General features: G+C 41.0%; 1 protein-coding gene across 1 annotated transcript in view; it reads left to right on the forward strand.

Moving 5' to 3' along the window:
* Nucleotides 1-21,604, forward strand: part of cntn6 (contactin 6) — a 99,470-nt gene that overhangs the window by 59,739 nt on the left and 18,127 nt on the right. The window contains exons 4-16 of the mRNA XM_076752980.1: nucleotides 208-331; nucleotides 664-839; nucleotides 2,870-2,965; nucleotides 6,273-6,476; nucleotides 7,018-7,120; nucleotides 7,296-7,480; nucleotides 10,742-10,884; nucleotides 11,121-11,250; nucleotides 11,578-11,728; nucleotides 16,083-16,210; nucleotides 16,779-16,951; nucleotides 19,007-19,124; nucleotides 21,410-21,568. Of these exons, the coding sequence (XP_076609095.1) occupies nucleotides 208-331; nucleotides 664-839; nucleotides 2,870-2,965; nucleotides 6,273-6,476; nucleotides 7,018-7,120; nucleotides 7,296-7,480; nucleotides 10,742-10,884; nucleotides 11,121-11,250; nucleotides 11,578-11,728; nucleotides 16,083-16,210; nucleotides 16,779-16,951; nucleotides 19,007-19,124; nucleotides 21,410-21,568 (1,890 nt within the window). The remainder of the gene's footprint in view (nucleotides 1-207; nucleotides 332-663; nucleotides 840-2,869; nucleotides 2,966-6,272; nucleotides 6,477-7,017; nucleotides 7,121-7,295; nucleotides 7,481-10,741; nucleotides 10,885-11,120; nucleotides 11,251-11,577; nucleotides 11,729-16,082; nucleotides 16,211-16,778; nucleotides 16,952-19,006; nucleotides 19,125-21,409; nucleotides 21,569-21,604) is intronic.

Below are 21,604 nucleotides of genomic sequence, written 5' to 3' on the forward strand. Positions count from 1 at the left end.
TTTCTCATCACAGTACATTATCTGCCTCCTGACATGTGCACAAGGGGGTTTATTAAATGCAGAATCCACTCAAAGAGCCATGTTGACAGCTAATTAACTGGTTGCAGTTTATATACACTTTCTGAGCACTGAGTGATTTATTTTTTGTATTTATTTAGTGTCACTGGCTCAACATCAATGTACGGCTAATGTGCTTTTTCAACACAGAGAATACAGGCCATGGTCCTGTCTTCACCCAGGAGCCTAGTGACAGTATTTTCCCACTGAGCACTGATGACAAGCAGGTGTTTATTAATTGCAAAGCAAAAGGAAACCCACCTCCACATTACAGGTGAGTGTTTTGACTGCCCTTTGACTGTCTGGTGAGACTGGTGTGAAGCGTCAGTGATTGTGTGGTGCAAAGTGCTCTGCTGAGTGGTAAATGATACCAGGCTGTGTTCCTGTACTGGTTACATTTGCATTTCAGTGTAGTCATTTATTAGAAGTAGGGGGTAATTACATTTTTAACCATGTGTGTCCTTGTGGGATGTTTTCTGGATTTTTTCCAAATGTTTAATGGAAAGATGAAAATGAGGTTTCCTTCCCAGAATTAGCTGACTGGGTGTAGTTGTGAAGCGACCCCTCACCGAAACCACTAAGTGGTATTGTGCGATTTATCTACAGGTGGAAGGTGGATGGGAGAGAAATAAACACAGAGTCAGATTCAAACTACAGCCTTGTCGAGGGGAACCTGTTGATCAATAATCCTCATGTTATCAACCATGGAGGAGTGTATCAGTGCATCGCCACCAACACATTTGGGACTGTTGTCAGCAGGGAGGCAAAAGTCCAGTTTGCATGTGAGTCCTGTTTTTTCTATGTACTGTGCATTCTGTTAAAGACATGGGATTGTGTTTTTATTTCCTTTGCTTTATTGTGATATTGTATATGACAAAATAGACAAATGCTTTGGAAATTGGCTGCAATAATAATTGTACTGATTATCAGTTTGTTAATTAATCATTAATCATTTGGTTTAATTGTTTTGTGGAATTGTGAAAAATAGACATGAAGTTCCCAGAGTCCAGGTGTCTCATTCTGCCAGACCAACAATCTAAAATCCATTTATTCAGCTTTAGCAAACGATCAAAACCAGGCACAGAGAATTTTGACCATCTTTGATAAAGAAATTACCTAAATGATTAATCGATTACTAAAAGTGTTGCTGATTAAATTTTTCTTTTCTCTGATCTAATTGAGTAAATGCGCACAAACTGCTTCTGTAATCATGCTTGTATATATAGTCAGTAGTGGAAGAAGTACTTTGTAAAATACTCTGATACAAGTGAAAGTCCTACATTCAAGATTTCACTTACGTAAAAGTGCAGTATTTACGTTACTTAAAGTATTTACAGCAAAATGTACTTAAAGAATTAAAGTATTTGTTGGCCAGAATGGGCCCTTTCAGAGAGTTCATGTATATTTATGCAGTAACACATAAAGTACACTGAGGGTATTTCCTCTGATGTGGTGGTTTGGTATCTTGGGCTACGTTCACACTGCGAGCCTGACTCGCAGGGCGCCCCCGTGGGAGAAGAGGCACAGTAGAGCCGATGCCAAACCAGCAGCGCACTGCTGACTTGGTGCCAAGAATGAGTATTGTTTGCACCGTCCACCACCTGCCTGCTCAGAGCTCAGAATATTAGCATTAATAATGTGTTCATAGTATTTTGGCCGCTTTATTTTGTGAAGCTACACCTTCACAACTCTGTACTTCAACCAGACATGATCACACAAACAATAATGTTTTTTGTCATTATGGAATCATTGATAGCCAGACAGAATAAAGATGACTGGCAGTAGTTAGCTGATACTGAAGGTCTTTTCTGTACTCTGATGATTCTCTTTACAGCCGCCTGAACGCAGCAGGTATCTCTTAGTGGACTGATGTTGCACATTGTCAAGCCACAGTCATTTTCGCATATAAAATAGTTGAATCTAATTGAATAACATAATAACATAAAAAAACTAGACAGTACTTTAATTGAACATTTTATTCAATGCACTTCGGTGGTATTTAACTTCAGATGATTACTGTATGGATCACTGTGATGATAAGTACAACATATATTATTGGCCCCCCCACCCCCACCCCTTTTGGCACATTCCTGATGCACATAATTGCGATGTGGTCATGTGCTACAAGGTTCATGGATTTTGAGCCGTGAGTCCCTTTAATCTAAGTTCCCCGTGTCTTTGAGACCCAACGTAATTACACATTCAGTGTACACACAAAATGTTTGGTTTGCGTGATGTTTGAACAACTTCATCACACATTTTTATGAGGTTCCAACAAAGATTCTCAAAAGCTTCTCTGTGAAAATGTCTGTGATTGAATCTCAGTTGTCACGTCTGCAATGTGATACCTTTTCTCACACCAGTGGAGAACATGAAGTGCATGAGAAGAGGACGGCATGTCTGGAGGATTTTTAATCAGTCCAGTTATGATTTTACTGCTGCTGATATTTGCTCGATCCCTCCTGGGACCTGGCTGATATTTCTAAGACTTTGGGATTGATATGTCTTCCCACTGTTCGTTCTCTTACATAGCACAGCAGCATTTAATTAAAGGTGAAAGTAATCTCTCAGTCTCGTTTGGTGAGGAGCACTTGGGTGCAGCCTCTTCCCGATCTCCTGCATGTGCTGTGATAATAACAGGGGACTCTCGGTTTGACTTGTGAGCAATGTGAACAGGCAGGGAAATATTCTGCAGAATGAAATGCCCTTCTGTGGATGTCACCTCGAGGTAAACTTATTACAGCTGTCAAACCCTGAAAAGTTGTTTTTATTTTATTTTATTTTACTTTATTTCATTTTATATTTTCAACAGTTCTGCAGAACTTCAGCAGGAAGTCAAGAAACACGGTGTCAGTGAGAGAGGGTCAAGCCGTGGTTCTGCTCTGCGGCCCTCCACCCCATTACGGAGGTACAGCGCTCTGTCCTAACTCTTCTGCATTGTCTGCTGTGGTTTCACACTCTTGCTTGCCTCAGCAATCTTTATTGTTCCTCACTCTGCTGCTTATTATCTCCCTGTAACACTGCTGTGTCTCTTTTGCTTTTATACCTTCCCACCTTCTCTTTTCGCTGCTCCAACTCTGACTTACTGTTTTCCCCTCACTTCTTATTATCTGTCACACACGGAACTTTTTTATGACCAGCCTCCGCTCTACCTGCCCAGACCCATGCCTTCACATTTATCCTTCATAGCGTCACACTTCTTAACCTTGAGCTCACTTTTCTCGCCCATATGATCTGTGACCATGCTGTCATCTATAAAGTCTCCAGTGCTCCACTTCCCCAACTGTCATTTTTTTTCTTGATGTGGGCAGGTTATCTTTGGGTAATAAAGGCTGCTGGTGGCTGCTGTGGCCCGCGGAGCGTTTATCCCGTGGCACAGCTGTGAGTCAGCTCATGTGTCTGTGTGCTGCTGATTAGCAGACCCTCAAAGTGGTCCGCACTCCTGCAGCCATTCGGTGCCCACCAGCACAATTTCACGCCAGCGTACCAGCCTTTCTCTGCTCTCTGTTGCCAGCTGAATCCTGCGGCCACGTGGGATTCCACACTTTAGCAATTTTCCCTCGAGCCTCCCCTCCTTCCCCCCTTAAAAGCCTCCATCTCTTTATTTTTCCTCTTAAACAGAGCATAGTCACACATTTGATGGGATTTGCACTACACGATAATGCTAGCTTGAGGTGTTTTAAAATTGAAAAATGGTGCAAAGGGTGTTTTTTATTGCCACAAGGTTTGAATGATGTCAAAGCTTCTTTAATGGTTGTTGATACACCACTTGAAGAGTATGGTGGTGCACCTTATTAAAAGAGGAACCATCTGAAGCGTCTTTGAGCAATTAATAGGTAAGTGGTGGAAAAGGAGCCGTGCTAACAGTCAAACTCTGTCAGAGGACATGAGATTATGTGCCTGCAAGTCCTCTGTTGCTGTGAGACTGCAGCTCTTAAACAGACCCAGTCTCTGATAGTCCCTAATCATGAAAGGTCTGTCAGTTTCTGCCCTGACTTTCCCTGTAATGATTTTAATTCACTGTTTTCCCTCAAGGAAGCAAGTGGGACTTTTTACCGTCTGCCCAGTCAAAAGGGCTGACTGCAGAATGTCATATGTCTGATACAGGACGGCTGCACTAATAGCCAAGTTCACTCTGCAGTCCCTGCAGACATCTTTCCCCCTCTCTGCTGTGTTATGTTTTACACTGCCACTCTGACACTCTTATCATTCGTTTCCTTTCATTATTTTGACATGAATCCTCCTCATTAATCTGTGTGACAAGAGTTGGAGATCAGCTAGAATAGATATTCCCTGTAAAATCCATAACACAGACTACGATAAAGTAAGCAAATTAGGAACTAAGAAGCACATGTTACTTTGCATTCTAACGTCTGCTGTGAATTCCATCTGTGGCTTTACTTTGACTGTGTTTACACTCAAAATATAAGGCAGGAGTTATTCTATGTTTTTCTTGTTGTTAACAAATCACATAAAAAGACCGACACCGGTACTGATGTGAGTGTTCAGACCGAAAACAGCCCTGCATTACAAAAGCACAAGAAGCTGATTTGGTGAGGGCACGTTGTTTCATGTGCCACTGAGAGAATGAAATATTTAGTTTAGTTTATATTTAGCTTAAAGGCTCATAAGATGTAAAAACAGTCCACAGAGGTTCATAGCACAAGAAGACACAGCTGCGAACAATTGTGGGTTAAACAGCTGAATTAGCATGTTAACATTAGAGAGTAATCACTATGACGTACACTTGCACATAGTTGATTGCTGGAGGATGTTGTGTTGCTGCAAAAGTTGAACCAGGTTCTACTTCTATATAGGACAACCCTGCAATGTGTCTTGACACCCCCGCTGAGCAGAAAAGAATGGGTGGACTGCATTATGTCACAGAGTGCTGTTATCTGTCTGAACTCAACCTTAGTCCATTTCCCACTTCCCCACCCTGTCTGTGGCACTCAGTTCCAAGCCAGCTCATTCCTACTGAGGGCATAACAATGAGTCACAAATATATACTCACATTTTTTAAAAATAATTTTCGGCAACAGCTGGGCACTGTCATTTTTCTTTCTACGTTACTCAAGCACAAGTGAGCAGTACGTTTGGGCATATACGTTCTGTCGACTGTGCAGTAGAAGGCAGGAGGAGGTAACTGATGAGCCTGGTCTCATTCTCAGGTCATCAAATACCGAAGTTTTGTCACATGCTACGGCGTCTCATACAGATGATCTTTCAACCAACGCTAATGTAAATCCATCCACCTCAATTTTAGGCAGCAAAAAAGTCCTGCCAAACTGCAAATGTTTCACACAATTAATTACATGTCAGAGAGGAGAATAATCAAGTACTTGTGCTGAAACCAAGCCAAACTGTGAACATTTCACAACTACAGCCATCTCACAAGGCCAACCACTTGTTAGGAAAGCTTTCTGGCAGGAAGGCTTTGCCAGTCACACACAGATGCTGAAGCCAAGCAGTGTGACAAAGCAGTGTTGGTGTTTCAAGGCCTGGGATGCAAACATGTTGGATTAACTCAAAAGAAACTACTGTCGCAGTGTTCATTGTAATAAACGAACAGGTCACTATTTGCAACAATGTGGCTTATTTTTAAATTGTGCTCAAAGAGCCAGTGAATTATCCCAAGTTCTCATACTCTGTCCCTGTCCCTGCAACCAGCTAACCCACTTTAAAATCTAGTAAAAAGCTGTGTTTGACTGTTAGCTTGTTCGTCACGGTGGCTAGCACAGTGATATCATGGGGCTGAAGTGTGTGTTTGAATGTCAAACACTTTGCTCATTCTAGTTCATACTACCAAATGACCATGGCTTATTTATTCGTCTTTGTTCTCTGGGTTGGTGAGGGAAGATTATGTGGAGGCCATCAGGTCATCTACAGGTTTTATCTCTCTACAGCGCCAAAGCCACACCAACTTTTGAGCAATCCAATCAAATCTAAACTATTTGATCAGCTCCCTCTTAAAACTCTGCTGACACGTTCTGTTCAGCTAAAGAAGCTTAAGACCCTTTAACTTTTTGCAGGGCCTTAAAATAGGCAGACAGTACTTTGTACAATCAGCTCATTGGTGATTTGTCTTTTTATGGGATTTGTTAACCAAAAGAAAATTAAGAAACAGAATATCTGATAATTTATATTGAATAATGTCCTGGTCATTTTGAGAATGTCACTGGATGGTCTATGTGTTTTTTTTTTTTTTCTTCCAGAGATCAAATATTCATGGGTTTTCAACGGACAGCGGAGCTTCCTGCAACAGGACGCCCGTCGCTTTATCTCTCAGAGGACAGGCAACTTGTACATAGCCAAAGTTGAAGCCTCAGACGCTGGAAACTACACGTGTGTGGTGAGAAACATGATGACCAATGCCACAGTGTTCAGCTCTCCAACCCCTGTGGTGGTGCGGAGGGACGGTAAGCATCCTCAGTTCGCCTCTGCTGCCTCCTGGTTATCTTGTGCACTGAACTGACATGCGCTGTCGGCAGGAGGGTGAGCTTAGGAGATAAATCCCTTGTCTTTAGTGTGACACTGTTTTTGCTTTTGTGAAGGAGCAAGGTTTTGCCCCATCCCAAAGCCTCTGAACTATACAGGGTTATGTATGCGAGAAACCCTCTGTATCTTCATGGAGGCACATATTTACATAACCAGAAATGTAGTCTGCTCTGACAAAAGCGCACACACACACACACACACACACCAAGGAGCTTCCCACACATACTAAACCCCATCACGACCGTTTATGTGTACCACACCAGATTTGAGCAGAGGCAGATATGTAATCCAAACTCATCCGTCCGCTAAGCCAAACGCTGTTCTATACGCCCTCAACACGCACGCTCGCCCTCTGCCAGTGTCATCTGCGCCACAGCTCTTACATCCAATATGACTTACAGGAAACTGCATGTCCAAGCTTTGTGTTTTGACTGATGTGATTTGCTTTTATCCGTCATGCAGTGGTTATGGGTGAATATGAGCCAAAGATTGAGGTTCAGTTCCCCGACACCCTTCACGTCTCTAAAGGATCATCAGTGAAGCTGGAATGCTTTGCCTTAGGAAAGTAAGTGTCAGAAACATTAGCACGGTGCAGGTCTGCCCCTCACATTGCATTGTCAAATGTGTGAAGTGGCCAGACGTCCTGTACAAACAGGCCGACAAACATGGCAGCCGTCCTTCTGGTCACTGTGAGCGAGGAACATGTGGCCAACGTGACCTTTTCTGTGTGACCTCTGCAGCCCTGTGCCTTCCATCTCATGGAGAAGAGCTGATGGAAATCCACTCCCTGGCAAGATTAAAATCAACCACTCGAGTGGTGTCCTGGAAATTCCATATTTTCGCCCGGAGGATGCTGGTGTGTACGAGTGTGTAGCTGAAAACAGCAGAGGACGAAATGTTGCCAGAGGGCAACTTCTGTTTCACAGTATGTATACTTTTGCTTCCTGTTTCATGAAGATGAGCGCTAATCTTTTTCTCCTTAATGGGTATTAATTAATACCCAACACTTTATGATTATTCAGTATTTGCGTTTCTCGGCACATTATCTGCTTTAAGTGCTTTATTATTTGTTCTGACTAAAATAATTGAGTCATTTTCTCAGTGTGAAATATCTGGACTCATCTGCACCTCATTTGTGCTCATTATCTGTGCTTTTTTGTGATCATGACTTTAAAGATGTCTCCTTGCATGCTGAATATTTCTTTTAACCTGTGGCTTGAAGTAAAAAATGAGGTTGCTCATGTGTCGGGATAAGTCTACCACCTCCATAGAATCAGAGGGAGCCAGCTGTCACACTGCTTTCTAATGAGTCACTTGTATGTCATTGGAAAGCCTCAGTGAATATTCAAAGCTGTCCTCTATAAGCAGGGAGATGGGTAAGAGTCTCCACTGTTCCTGTCTGTGGTATGTGTTAATAAGGAACTGGAAAAGGTGGCTATCTGTCTGTAAATGTGGTTAAGTTAGATCGTTATGTAGAGCCTGTTTAGCTGCTGTTTTGATCCTAAGGCCTGGGATACACCACCTACCTCTACCTGTGTGTAACCTGCTGCAGCTCACATGCCCACGGTGTCCACACAGCCCTATACGTGTACTATGTTGAGTTTGCCTTTGATAATGGCCAGCAAAAATGATGATAATGTGACTTTTGTTTATGCTTATTAAGAGAGAGAGAGAGAGAGAGAGAGAGAGAGAGAGAGAGAGAAATACTGCCCTTCGTCTGAAATCTTCTCATGTCTGTGACAAATACTATAGACGTACACATTGATACTGAAGCGGACTATCAACAGATCATTTTCAACTGTCTATTTTTGCAGAGAACTGCGTGCGTCATGGATGAAATAGGCGAGACTCCAAATCTCTAGATGATGCAGCCACGTGTGAGCCGTTGTGCGGCTGCTCTAACCTGTTGATATGGGTGCCGAAATGAAAAGAGGTTCCACAACACACACACATGCTGCTCACGCAGGCTGTGTGTCCCAGGCAGAAGGCATCCAGTTTGATGTCAGCAGTGCTGACAGTTGGCAAGACAAGTTTATTTGTGTAGCACATTTTATACAGAAATGCATTTCAAGGCACTTTACGTAATGCATACAAAACGTGATAAGCCATGAAAAACAAAACACAAACTGAAAAGATAGATAGGAAAACTGAATCAAATTAAAGTACAAGGTGGAAAATAATTAGGGCTGATGTTTCAGTCAGGGGCAGTGGAGAAACAGTCAAAGCTTTTTTCAGTTCTTTCACTGCTTCTCCACTTTTAATTTAGATTCAGTTTACAGACAGACTGACAGACTGAGAGAGTTCAGTTGGTGAAAGACACTCAGAGATGTATTTAGGTCTCCAACTGAGAGATTTATAGACAAGCAGCAGTGATTCTGGCTGAGTTCTGTGACGCACAGGAAGCCAGTGCAGAGACCGGACATGCTGCTGTGATGTGTTCAGTTAATTTCATGGACATGAACCCTCTAATTTTTACCATAAGCATATGCAGACTTGATTATTGATTGCTCTGACTCCATGAATACACCAAGATTGATTTTTTGTTTATTTATTTGGATCCCAACTAGCTGCTACCAGTGCAACAACTACTCTTAAAAGCAACCACAAAAATGTCATGTGATTATGTTAATAAGAAAACGTGAAAGCAATATCCCATAAATTTGTGTGTGTGTGTGTGTGTGTGTGTGTGTGCGTGTGTGTGTGTTTCTAGCTAAAGGACATTCAGATGCAATCATTGATATATTTAATGTGGGTGTCATCTGCAAAATGTTTACATTTAAAAGCCCAACTTTTGTTTCCATGTGTGCCTCAGCTGTCGCACTTTGTGCCCTGTGCCTTGATAAACAAATGTAAAGCCCACAGAGTCAGTGCTTTCTCTTCCAAAAAGTGTCTTCATTGTCCATAAAAGCTGCTTGCTTGTCATCAGACGCACTTAAATTCTCAAAGTCTTATGGATGCATTCAAGGTCAGATCATGAAAAGAGTTCCTCGTGGTTGATCACGCATTCCAGGTTTGCAAGGAAAATGCAGCATTTCTGAAAGGTAATAAGTCGAAATAAATAACGCAGTTGTGTTGAGAATGAGGTCCTGGTGGGGAGGAGAAACTTGAAGAAACAGGCCAAAACTGAGCACACTGCAAAAACATCTAGAAAGCCGGGATGAATCAGTTTGGGAAAAAATAGATAAAATTATGAAAGCTACATAACTAAGATAGATTCTTCGAAAGAAAAACAGGGCAGTTAAAAAAAAAAAAAAAGCAACAATGACTGAATGAATAATAACTACATTTTAGAACATCAAATAAGGAGGAAAACAGATTTGTGGTTTTGTACTCATTAAACATGAACTCAATGATCAGTGAAGTGTGAAATCACTGTAGGCTGCAACAGTGTTTTTTATTGTTAAGACATTTCCCGTTTGAATTTGGTAACATTTACCTCAGTGTTGTCGTGAGACATCACTATCAGCATCATCTCCTCACTCTGCCTCACTCTTGTCTCTTTCCCAGCTGTCTCACCTCTGATTGCAGCTCTTGTATAAACTGTATTTTCTTTGAGCTCTGTTTTCTTTTATCATTGGTTTATTTACCCCTGCTGGTTTAATAATGCTAGAAGGCTAGAAGGTCAGGCTGTATTGTAATTTAATGAGTAAGAGAAGTTTCTCTCTCTCTCTCTCTCTCTCTCTCTCTCTCTCTCTCTCTCTCTGGTGGAGTTGAACTGCATTGTTTTTTATTCTACTATTTGCTGCATAATACATTTTTTTTTTCATTTCTGCTCTCAACTCCAATCTCCAATCCATGAAATGCCCCTATTGCAGAATGCACCTGCAGGTCAGTCCCGGGCACTGACTACATAATGAGCTGCTGCCTCAGTAAATCTGGAGCTAATTAGACGCAGATTGCAAGCGCAAATTGAATGAAACAAGTAGTGCAAATTTGCAGTGGCCTTTTCATGTATGTAAATCTGAGTCAAAAACCCCTGCGGCAGTCAAAATGAAACCAAAATTTACTTCAAATTTAGAGCAAACACCCATCTCCCAAGTTTAAAGAAATAATATAATGAACGGGAACTCTGTTCCCACTCATTACAAGGCAATTAGATATTGGTAAAACTAAATACTACATATCTGCAATAGAACTTTAACATTTTTTGTCAATAAATACTCATATTCATTGGTATTTTTCACAGATGTTGAACACCTGCACTGGGTCCAGACACTGAAAGATGCTCATATGGCAATTGATGCTAATATGCAGTGGGAATGTAAAGCCATGGGTAAGCCTAGGCCTACATACAAATGGCTGAAGAACGGTCAGCCACTAACAGCAGAGGTGAGACACCACAAGTAACACTAAGATTTGACATTTATGAATAAGTATGAGACCTCACTGTGACACAAAATTTGCCTTTAGAAGCAATTCAGTCACAAAACTTACTCAGGCTTAGCTAATGCTGAAAGCTCTTCAGGCGAAGGATACTCCAAAAGCTTGGATTCACCTTGAAAAAAAAAAGTAAACAAATCAGAGAAAGGTGTTGTCAGACATTAATCAGCTGGCCTGGTTTACAGGGGAGGATCCATGTGGAAGCTGGTAGACTGACCATATCCAAGATCAGTCTGCTGGACTCTGGCATGTATCAGTGTGTGGCAGACAATGAACATGGAGCTGCTTATGCCAGCGCTGAGCTCAAGGTTGTAGGTAAGCAGTTTGTTTGCTCTATATCATTTACAATGAATTGAACTGAAGGCAGAGACATACTCTAGGAACACTGTGTTGTCAGTGGAATGAAATTGTCTCGTTTCCGAAAGTAAATGAATAAATAAAAAGAGGCTGGAGTGGACTAGTTCCTCAGTGAGCCATGGCCTTGCTCTGTCATTTACATAATTCTTTCATACAATAAGCCAGTCTGGTGGTGAAAAATAATTTCCGTAATTGCTGGTGATGCACTTGACATTTCTGCTGATGCGCAGCTGTTGCCCCTCCACAAAGCGAGACAAATGGCCTTAACACGGGTCTGTTCCCCAGCCTCCCCACCTGACTTCACCCGCCGACCCGTGAAGAAGTCCACAGTGATCCAGAGGGGGGGTGAGGTGGTCTTAGAGTGTCGCCCCCACGCTTCCCCCAGGGCCACAATCTCCTGGTGGAGAGGGGGCGAGCTCCTGAAGGACAGCAAGAGGTAGGGTATTGTATGCACCGCTGCTCATGCTACCGATGGCATCTGTTAAAGGGTTTCCTCATGTGGTCATTTTTATTCCTAGGGCTCACCATTATTTATGCCTCTGCTCAAGGGGAATTTGGAAGGCAGTGTTGCATAACAGCCCTGCTTGGTCCAAGAAAATGTTATTTTTTTAAATGTTTTTAGATAGACACCTGTTCTTCACATAGAAACTTGGTTTTCTTTTGACAAAAGCAGTATTATCTGGTGCCCTTTTACTTCATGCAGCTCTTGAAGGCAGTCAACATACTGGATGTAGAACTAGAGATCCTGTCAGGTCACTTTCTGTGTGAAAACCACAGAGAAAAACAATCTGACTGCTTCCGTCAGTGAAGGGAAACGCCATGTCGTGATTTAAGGTCTGAGGAAACACCTACAAGCTAAAAGAAACAGTTTGTTGTTGCACTCAGACTGAGCAGAGACTGATACTCACAGTGAGAACCAACAGAGTTCAAGTGCAGTATGAGACCTGCTTTCATTAAATGCTTAGTGAAAGAGAAGGATAAGGTTCCTGTAGGTTCAGGAAGTCAGGAGCTGGGCGGGTTAACGGATAGATGGGTACATAAAGGAAAAAGACTGTTTCCAGAAAACAACAGTTTGGAGGTTGTCAACCATCAGTGAAAATTACTTTGCAGCGTGAATCCACTTGCAGCACCAAGGGACTGAAGACAGATCTGACAGCTCTGAACTGACTTCATTATTTTAGCCTAATGATGTAATATTGGAGCATTTTAAGTTGGGCAGGAAAGACAGTATCCTGTCTTTTTCCCTGTAAGCATGCTCACACATCATCAGACACACAACTGAAAGCACATGTTCTGTGTAAGACAATAATGGAATCTGGTTTCAGATTGGTCTTGCCCAAAACTTTGACTTTTTGACCAATTACTTGTTTCAGAAGAGGCAATTTCAAATGACTATGAACTTCTTTCTCCGATACTTTTCCCAATACCGAGTTTAATTAGACTTTTTGTTTTATTATATCCTCAGTTTGCTTAGTATTGCCATACTAAAATGCAAAAATAACATGACTTATGACAACATTAAAATAGCTTCCAATTAAAGGCATTGTAATGTGTATTTACACAGAAATCTAACAGAATTTCTATGCTTACGTTGAGCGTCAACAATTAGTTAGTGTATTAATAGATCGTTACATCAAGGCTGCAAATGGTAGTTCACAGCAGAACCACTGACACTGTGTGAAAATCATCAGGTTTAATTCTCAAGGGAGCTGTTTCAGGCAGCTGTGAACATATAGTCAACGATCAGGGAAGATGCCCTCTTTTATTAAAGGTGTTTAGCAAAAGTAAAACTCTTGATATTAAAAAAGAAAATAAATAAATGCATGCTTATGTGAGTTCCCCAAAGTTTTCTCTTGTTAACATTGAAAAGTTTACTATTTGAACATTTGAAGAAGAGTGAAAGTTTGTGTTTTTCCCAGTCATACTTAATATGATTTATACACATATGTCAGGACTAACTAGCTCTACACTGCTATACATGAGCAGTTCAGTCTCATGGATGATCAGATGGTGAGAAAACAGAATTTTTGTATGAACGTGCAGCTTTAGCCTCAGTATTTTCGCCCAAAATCACGCAGTTATTAAGTGCACATTTAGGACACTTTATAAATGTATAAAGGTTTTATTATGGGCCTGCTGGAAAGGAAAAAAACAGTCAGATGTTTCCAACCAGCTCATGAAGCTGCCCAAACAGCAAAAGGCTCATGATCCCTCGCTGGCTATCCGCTCACAAACCTTGTCAGTTGTGTTAATGGCAGCTTTTGATCTGTGGTAGTGGAAACATATTTCTTTTATTCACAATCCCAAATTACAGTATTATTAAAGTCATCTTTATTAGCAAATTCATATAATACTCATTCACCAAGTGTTACATGTGAAAAATGATTATTTATCAGTTGCAACAATATTTTTTCTGACCTGATAGCTCAAGTCTCAAGACAATGAAACTCCAGACATTTGATATCTCTCTGAATTGAGTGTTGGAATCGATAGAGGCAAGTTTCCTCTGAATTTCTGAATTTACTTTCACTGAGTTACAAATCCTTGCCTTTAGACCTGTATTCTGGATTCAGGTTATTTCACTGCGTTTCTCATCACTTGATTTGCTGGCAGGCGATCTGAACCTAGTGCACAGTAATAATCTTTTTGGTTAGTACCATTAATGCTCATTCATTTTGATGATTGAATGTGCCTGACTGATCAGAAACAAAAACAAAAAAATGTGTGTGACTTTATAAGGCTTCAGGTGGATAATCAGGGATTTTACTCAGTTAATAATGGTTATCTCACTTGACCAAATATGCTTCTTTATTCTGTAAAAACTGTCCATTCTGCTTACATTTGTGTGCTGGTGTCACATGTAGACGTGTATGGCTGCTCTCTTGCTGTTTTTCCCTTTATCGTGTTCTTCTGGGCTCGGGCTCAGATCGACATATGCAGCCATATTCAGACAAATTTTCTACAAATCGCTGGACCTGGCTCATCATGTGACCAGTGGGATTGATTAGTTATCATGGTTTCCATGGGTTGGTCATGAGGAATGGAAGAAAAAACACCCAGGCATAACCCAGGCAGCACATTGGTAAAATAATAGAAATTCACAGCATGGAACGGGGTTTGTCTACAAAGCAGATAGTTCTTTACGTTTCTATTTGTTTTGCAGCTCATTGCCCCTCAGGTCATGTTCTCAGTGCGCCTCCATCACTCAGTGTTTGATATTTTTGTCAATAAATCAGGGCAAAGCACCCTGTGTCAGACATGCTCTCTGGGTCTCAGCTCGGCTCGAGTGAATACATATTTATTCTTGGGAACCAATGTGAAATTGTTTGATTTTTGAGCTGGCTGCAGAGCATTTCTGTTTGATTTACTGTATCCAAAGGTCACAACAGGAGAGCATTATCTGCCTCATTTATGCATATGTTTACATGCTTTCCAACTTGTATGTGTGGAACCAAGGAGCCAAAATAACTGTTTGAGGCTGGAATATGAAGTAATATAAACAAGAGTGGAAATTCCACTGAGGATGTGGGAACCATGTCCCGCTCACTGTTTAAAATCCTGTGAGTGTCTCCTCACTTTTGTTGTTTCAGGCTGGTTTCCTTTCTAAAATCTATCTGAGCAGTGTCTTGCTGTCCTGCTGCCACAGTCCAGATGACGGCAGACTTGAATTGATAAAAATGTTGATGCAATTACACAATTACTACCATGCACTCAAAACAGTGAGGAGCGAGCTGCGGCAACAGGAGCAGCGAGTGCTTTCTGGACTTTTTGCCCTTGGTTTCACCTCTCAGACTACACACAGCCTCCACGCCCTCGCTGGTGAAGGTTTCTAGTGCTGTATGCGGCCTGAATGGAAAATCTTCAAACATCCAGTGCGTTGGGTCGTGTTTATATTATTCAAAATGAATTCTGTCCAACACACATTTCAACAAATTAAACATCAGTAAAAGAAAGACAGTGAAGAACCGAGCTCTTGGTATCAGAAAGCACAAGAAATAAAAGAATGATTGCAAGAGTGGTTAGTGTATTGACAATATGGAGCTTTGGAAGTTTACATTTTACTTTTCTATTCTTATTATACTACCATTATTATGGAAAGCAATTATATATATGTGCATGTGTGTGAGAGAGAAGGAGGGAGAGAGAGAGAGAGAGAGAGAGAGAGCGAGAGAGAGAGCGAGAGAGAGATGGAATAAATAGATAAATAAATTATGCACATTTCCACTGGAGAAATGTTATAACAATGGAAATTTGTCCCATGGGAGCAGGCTGACATTTTTTCAGGTAAGAGGCCTCTGTATGCATCTGCCCATGTTATTACTTTTCAGAAATGACTAAAAGCATGTTGATACTATCTCCACATGTTAGATGTGAGATGTAGATTGATAAGGCTCCAGGTAAAGACTCCATTCAAATTGCCTCTCTCCAGCGCTGCTCTCCTCTTCCTCACTGTCCTGCCCAGCCCTGACGGCCTGCTGTGTATCCAATGTGTATTTAAGATACTGTCCTGTCAATACTCTGCTGACCCTGCAGCAAATCTGTTCTGCTTCAGCTCAGATAATTATGTTCTGAAGCATGTAAATAGACTTTTGGAATAGACTCTGAATCTTTCATTCGAAATGAAATAAATGGGGAAAAGTTCAAATGGCTTGAGGAAAGACACCACATCCAGGAAGTCGCTGATTTGATTCCTATCATCGCTTTTCATTCAATTAACAACAAAAGAATTTATAAGCAAATGAGGAATGTGAGCTCATGATGGGCTGTTTCAGCTTTGTCACTCTCCTCAGACAGACTATCATGCAGGACGGGACTCTACGAATCACCAACATCTCTAAGGCTGATGGAGGCAGGTACACGTGTGTGGCCAGAAACCATTTTGGAACATCCAGCAGCACAGGAACACTGATGGTGAAAGGTATTTCTTTCTTTTCCACAGGTTTTCACTATTGTACCTTTTAAGCCAGGGGTTTAAACTTTTGTTAAGGGAAAAAAATACTAGCTCAAGCATGAAATTGATAATGAAATATATAGCCGTTTTATGTTCCCGCCGGTTTGACAGACGTATAAGTCATCCATGGTTTTGTCAGCTGTGAGTTATTGTTCATGTAGCAGAGTGGGGCAAACCACCGCCGTCTATAGCTGTGAGGAATATTTTGTCACCAGCGTTTGATTTAAAAAGAGCTGCTGTAGCATTTTCAGATTTGGGTTTTTAAATAATGATGATTATAGAGAGAGAGTTCTTTCTTTCGAGTTGACATTGTGATTGCAGTGTATTTAATTATTCATGACTGAGTTATGGAAGGCATTCGCTTCCTAAGTGAAGTTATTTAAGGTCACTTAATTACACTGATAGAGCAGGATCAGTCTCACTATTCTGGGCAAATTAAGCTTTATTACCTTCTTCATTTCGCTGAATTTTATATAGATACAGTGCAATGTACAGCAACACGATTCTTCTCTTTGTTCTTCCCATAATGCTGTAGAACCTACCAAGATTATAGTTCCTCCCTTGAGCTTGGACGCCAACGTGGGACAGAGCCTTGTTTTGCCATGCGAGGTGTCCAGTGATTCGTCCCTGAGTCCCATCTTCAAGTGGTTTTTCAATGGGAAAGCCATTGATTTCAACAGGCAGGAGCACTTCGAGATGATTGGGGGGGTATGTATAATGTGGACAAACGCTTTAGTCAAAGAAAATCAGTGCCAAGGATATGACTGACGTAAGCTGATATTGAAGTTCCAGAGAGCTGTGTTTTCCTGCTACCTGCTGTCTAATATAGTCTGTGGTGTTGAAAATGTAAAAATCGTTTAGTTTCATTGTGCGGTGAGTTTCCCAGAATGTTTCTCAACCATCTAATTCTTCATCATTAGCGTAGCCTAGCATGAAGACTGAAAGCAGAGAGAAACAGCTAATCTGGCTTTCTCCAAACTTTTGGACATTTTTCTCAAAGCCGTTTGTTTGATCAGCAATAAGGGTTATGACAATTAATGTTTTTAGGGGAAGTTACATCAGTGACAAGACCCCAACTTACTCTTTTCAGTGTACATTAGAAGCCCACATAGGTGCAGCAACTTAACATATGTGATTGGGAGTTTACCCATAGCAGTATGTCAGGCAACACTGGAAAATCACTGCACCTAAACAACAGTCATAGGATGCAGCTCCCTGTAAATGCACAAATTATTCTTTATTTTTTTGACTAAAACTATGTGTACCCACAAACACAGAAATGTGCATGTTGGGAAATGGGTGCACATGCACAAGCGTCACTTCCTCTCTTACAGTCAGCCATAAATGGATGCAGAAATGCCTTTAAACATCTGTTTGCATATTGATACTGATGCCTGCTCCATCACTCATCAGACCTGGCATTTAGAAAAATGGCAAATGTGCAATATAACCAAAAAAAAGTTCAATTTAACCGATTGGTTTTCCAACAGCTGTCGTTATGCATGACTGGTGATATTTATAGTGCCCCTATTCATCACATGTATTTATAAACCATATTGAAACAGACTTCAATATGTTTTGTTTTTGTTTCTTAGGATCAGATGAGGAGATGATTTACAGGGAAGTAATGGCTCCAGTGTAAATAAGGAGAATAATAAAATTAATATCTCATAAATATTTTAAAATTAAGTTTAGAAATGAGTCTGATTAATTTACAGAGCGCTCTGTCGACTTCAAACTAAATAATTAAGTCAGTGAAACTGGCAAAGGACTGAAGCAAACAGAGTTTTAATCCATCTCTCACCTTATATTCTACATCCAGCTCATCATTTCACCTGCAGGTATCTCATGAAAACTGTGTGTATGCCTGGTCTGAAGTATGCATGAGTTGGCACATTCTCACCACACATTGTTCTTCAATAAATTCCAATTTATGTGTGTGGGAAAAGGTGCACTGGTGAATGGCTTTAAGCCTGTGTGAGAAACTGCGTACATGTAATTCAGACACGCCAGCAGATGCTAGTGTGTTGTGTCTGAGAGGCGAACAGGGATGATATTTCTCAGCTCAGAGGTGATTTCAGTTTATGAGCAAATCAGCTCCTTTCCTCCTGAACAAAGGAGCCTAAATTTTTGTAATCAGCCTCACGCTCCCTCTTGAGCACGCCAGGCTCAGTGAAGTCGCCGCTCAGCTCTGACATTTCCACACTGAACATAATCACAACAGCTGTTCAGTAACTCGCCTTCGCTTTTTACTCAGAGCGAGTGATTTCTGAATTGCTGCATTTTCCTGAGAAAAAGTTTTGAAAATTATGTGTGTGTGTGTGTGTGTGTGTGTGTGTGTGTGTGTGTGTGTGTGTGTGTGTGTCCGCGCGCACATGACAGTTAAGTGCAGAAAGCAGCTTTGAAAATTTCCACTAGAGCCATTCATCTGAGCTGAAAGGGTAGAGCACAGGCTGAACACAACAAACACTGATTCAAAGAAAAGAAAGCTGTTTCAAAACAAGTCGTTTTTCTGTTGCCCTCCTTACAATGGAAAACTGAATTAATTTGTTTTGCTACACTGTCATTTTCATTTTTTTGCAAGTAGTCCTGTGGTGAATTCTTCCAAGATTCTTTTATGGAGGATTTAGTGCATATTACTGAGAAAGAAATTTAATGTGTTCTGAGGATTTTCCATACTTCTGTTTTTCACTTTGAGTTTGCGACTTTTGCTGCTTTCCTTCGTCTCCAAGACTTTTTATACCAACGTGTCTTTGTCATTAGGGATTTGCCGGTGACCTGATGGTGAGGAACATTCAGCTAAAGCATTCTGGGAAGTATGTGTGTATGGTGCACACTGAAGTTGACACTGTTTCAGCAGCAGCAGACTTAATTGTCAGAGGTATGCCTCTCCCCCCTTTCTTCCAGTGCTTGTCATTGTTTAATGCTTTATGGTGTTTTCCAATTTCTTGGGGTTTTTTTTTTCTTTTTTTTTTGTGGAAGGTGTGTGTGTTTCTTAAGTTCATGACACATGTCTCTACTGTCAGATAAGAGAGATTCAGAGAAAAACAGCTCATACATTAGTATATAAAGGTACCAGACAAGTTTTCAAAGTAAAGAGTTATTCTGTTTTTAACCCATGAGCTCTATTTCCAACATTTTACAAATTCCACCCCGTATATTATGTTGAAACTTAAGTATCTTAAATAACTTGATTTAATTCAAGGGTCCCATGAGACTTTTGATACATCAAAAGTTCTTTCTTTTGTGAAGAGCCTGGCTGGAGATAAAAGTCAAAACATCACCAAAAACTCTTTTGATGTGGAGGTGGAAAAGTTGGTGTATCGATAAAGCAAAATGGAACAAAGTGCGATGGCAACAGACTTATTGAAAAATCAGGACGTATTTGAAACATCCGAGGTGAAACTCTACTGAAGAGATGAAACAGAGCAGCAGATGAAAACATCAGATCTGTGTGGAGCGATGAGGAAACTCTGTGAATCACTCTCTGAAACAAAAATAAATTCATTTCCATCATGTTTTCGACTGTTTGAGGTCTGACTGGAGCTCTTTTAATCATGTCATCTTGTTGCACCTTCTTCTTCTGTCACAGGATAATTGCACCTGACTGGAGACTTACTTATATACTTATATTTCTAATAGTGGTACACTGTAATAAATGTCAGGGACTTTATTGTCATCTATGGTGTGGATTTGAACACACTTTAACCTTTGTTTTTTCCATTATGTGTGAAAGTAAACAAGAAAGTAATGGTGAAGTTTAGAGCTCGGGCCCCCCACGAGAGTGCAAGGAACAGCCTGTTGCACTTTCAAAATATACAGCAAAATTGTAGCTTGAAATTGATCATTAACAATCAAGTGTTTAATATTTTTTTTCTGGCATTTAATTTGTAGTAAGAATTTCTAATAAAAAGTCACAGCCATTTTCCATTTACATATCAAAAACAGCTCTATCTCTCAGTGAGGACACAGATGACGTTGGTCTTTCCATCTATATCTACAATTTAAAGTTAGGGTTTAATGGCTGACGCAATATTTTGATTGACTGATTGATATTTGGAGTTACAATTACATAGTCCTGAAAATGGGAGGTTGTGTATGCTGAGACAACCTCCATGTACTTTCATGTTTATAAAGGTGCAGAGCAGCACAGTGGGTTCCAAAAAGGTCATGGAATACACATCGGAGGTGGGAGATGATTAATTATTATGTTCCTGGCCAGTCACACTCTTGGCCTGATCCCTTCCACAGCCAGTCACCCACGATGGAAATCCAAATAACCAAATGGAGAGGAAAGTCCAGGCCGGCCTCACCGAGTAGGAAAATAATCCTGTTGTCTGATAGGTTCAGATTGGCAAAGCGTGGCATCAAGAGTCTGCAGCCAAAGTCAGACGGTGCAGCTTTTACAATGCACGTTTCTGTATGCATAATCTGAAACCAAACGTTGTTGATACCCAGTGATCTTCTTCCAGCAGCCGGTAGTCCCGCTGAGGTCTCAGTGCTACTTTTGCAGATTTGTGGGCTTAGCAGGAAATCTCACGTCAGTTATGCGAATCCCAGCCTGTTTGTTTGATCTCACGTTGCTGCTTCCTCTAATTTCAATGAGATCCCAATTGAAAATCTGGCCTTGTTTTTCCAAATCCCTGGTCAGGAATGCTCTCTCAAGTTATTGTAAAATAATGATTTCTCTCATCTTGGTTAGTTAGTTTGGACAACCAGGCTCCGGAGCTTTATCTTAATGGATATTTTCTTCCAGGAGTAAAATAGGTTGAATTTCTAAATGTTTCTCTCACTTGACAATACTTCATTATTCAACTAACTGTGAGTTTCTTTTCATAGTTAAACATCATAGAACGTTCATGACCATAATAATGATAATGTATCATGACAAGCAAAAATTCACAATGTAACTAAGCTGAGACAGGAGATAAACTGAGTTCCTTCTGAACTGCCCTGTTCAGTGTATTGATTAGACTGGCACTCCCAATAGATCCAATTATAGCTCCACTAGCCCTGAATTGAGGTTGTTAGCTGCGTTATGAATCACTTAACACCTGTGGTGGGCTCTGAGTCGACCATACCAACCTGAAGTGATTTCATTTGTTTGGGCTGCTGTTGTACAGCGTGGATAATGCAGGTGTCTGTCCTTGTTTCCTGGTGTCGCAGGACCTCCTGGTGCCCCAGAAGGCCTTGTGGTGAGTGACATTACTGACACCACTGTGCAGCTGTCCTGGGGCTCTGGGCCTGACAACCACAGCCCTGTTACCATGTACATGGTGCAGGCCAGGACCCCCTTCACTATAGGCTGGCAGACTGTGAGAACAGGTAACAGCTGCACCACTATCAAACGCTTATTCTCAT

This window comes from Chaetodon auriga, chromosome 2, assembly GCF_051107435.1.
Source record: "Chaetodon auriga isolate fChaAug3 chromosome 2, fChaAug3.hap1, whole genome shotgun sequence".
NCBI classification, from domain to species: domain Eukaryota; kingdom Metazoa; phylum Chordata; class Actinopteri; order Chaetodontiformes; family Chaetodontidae; genus Chaetodon; species Chaetodon auriga.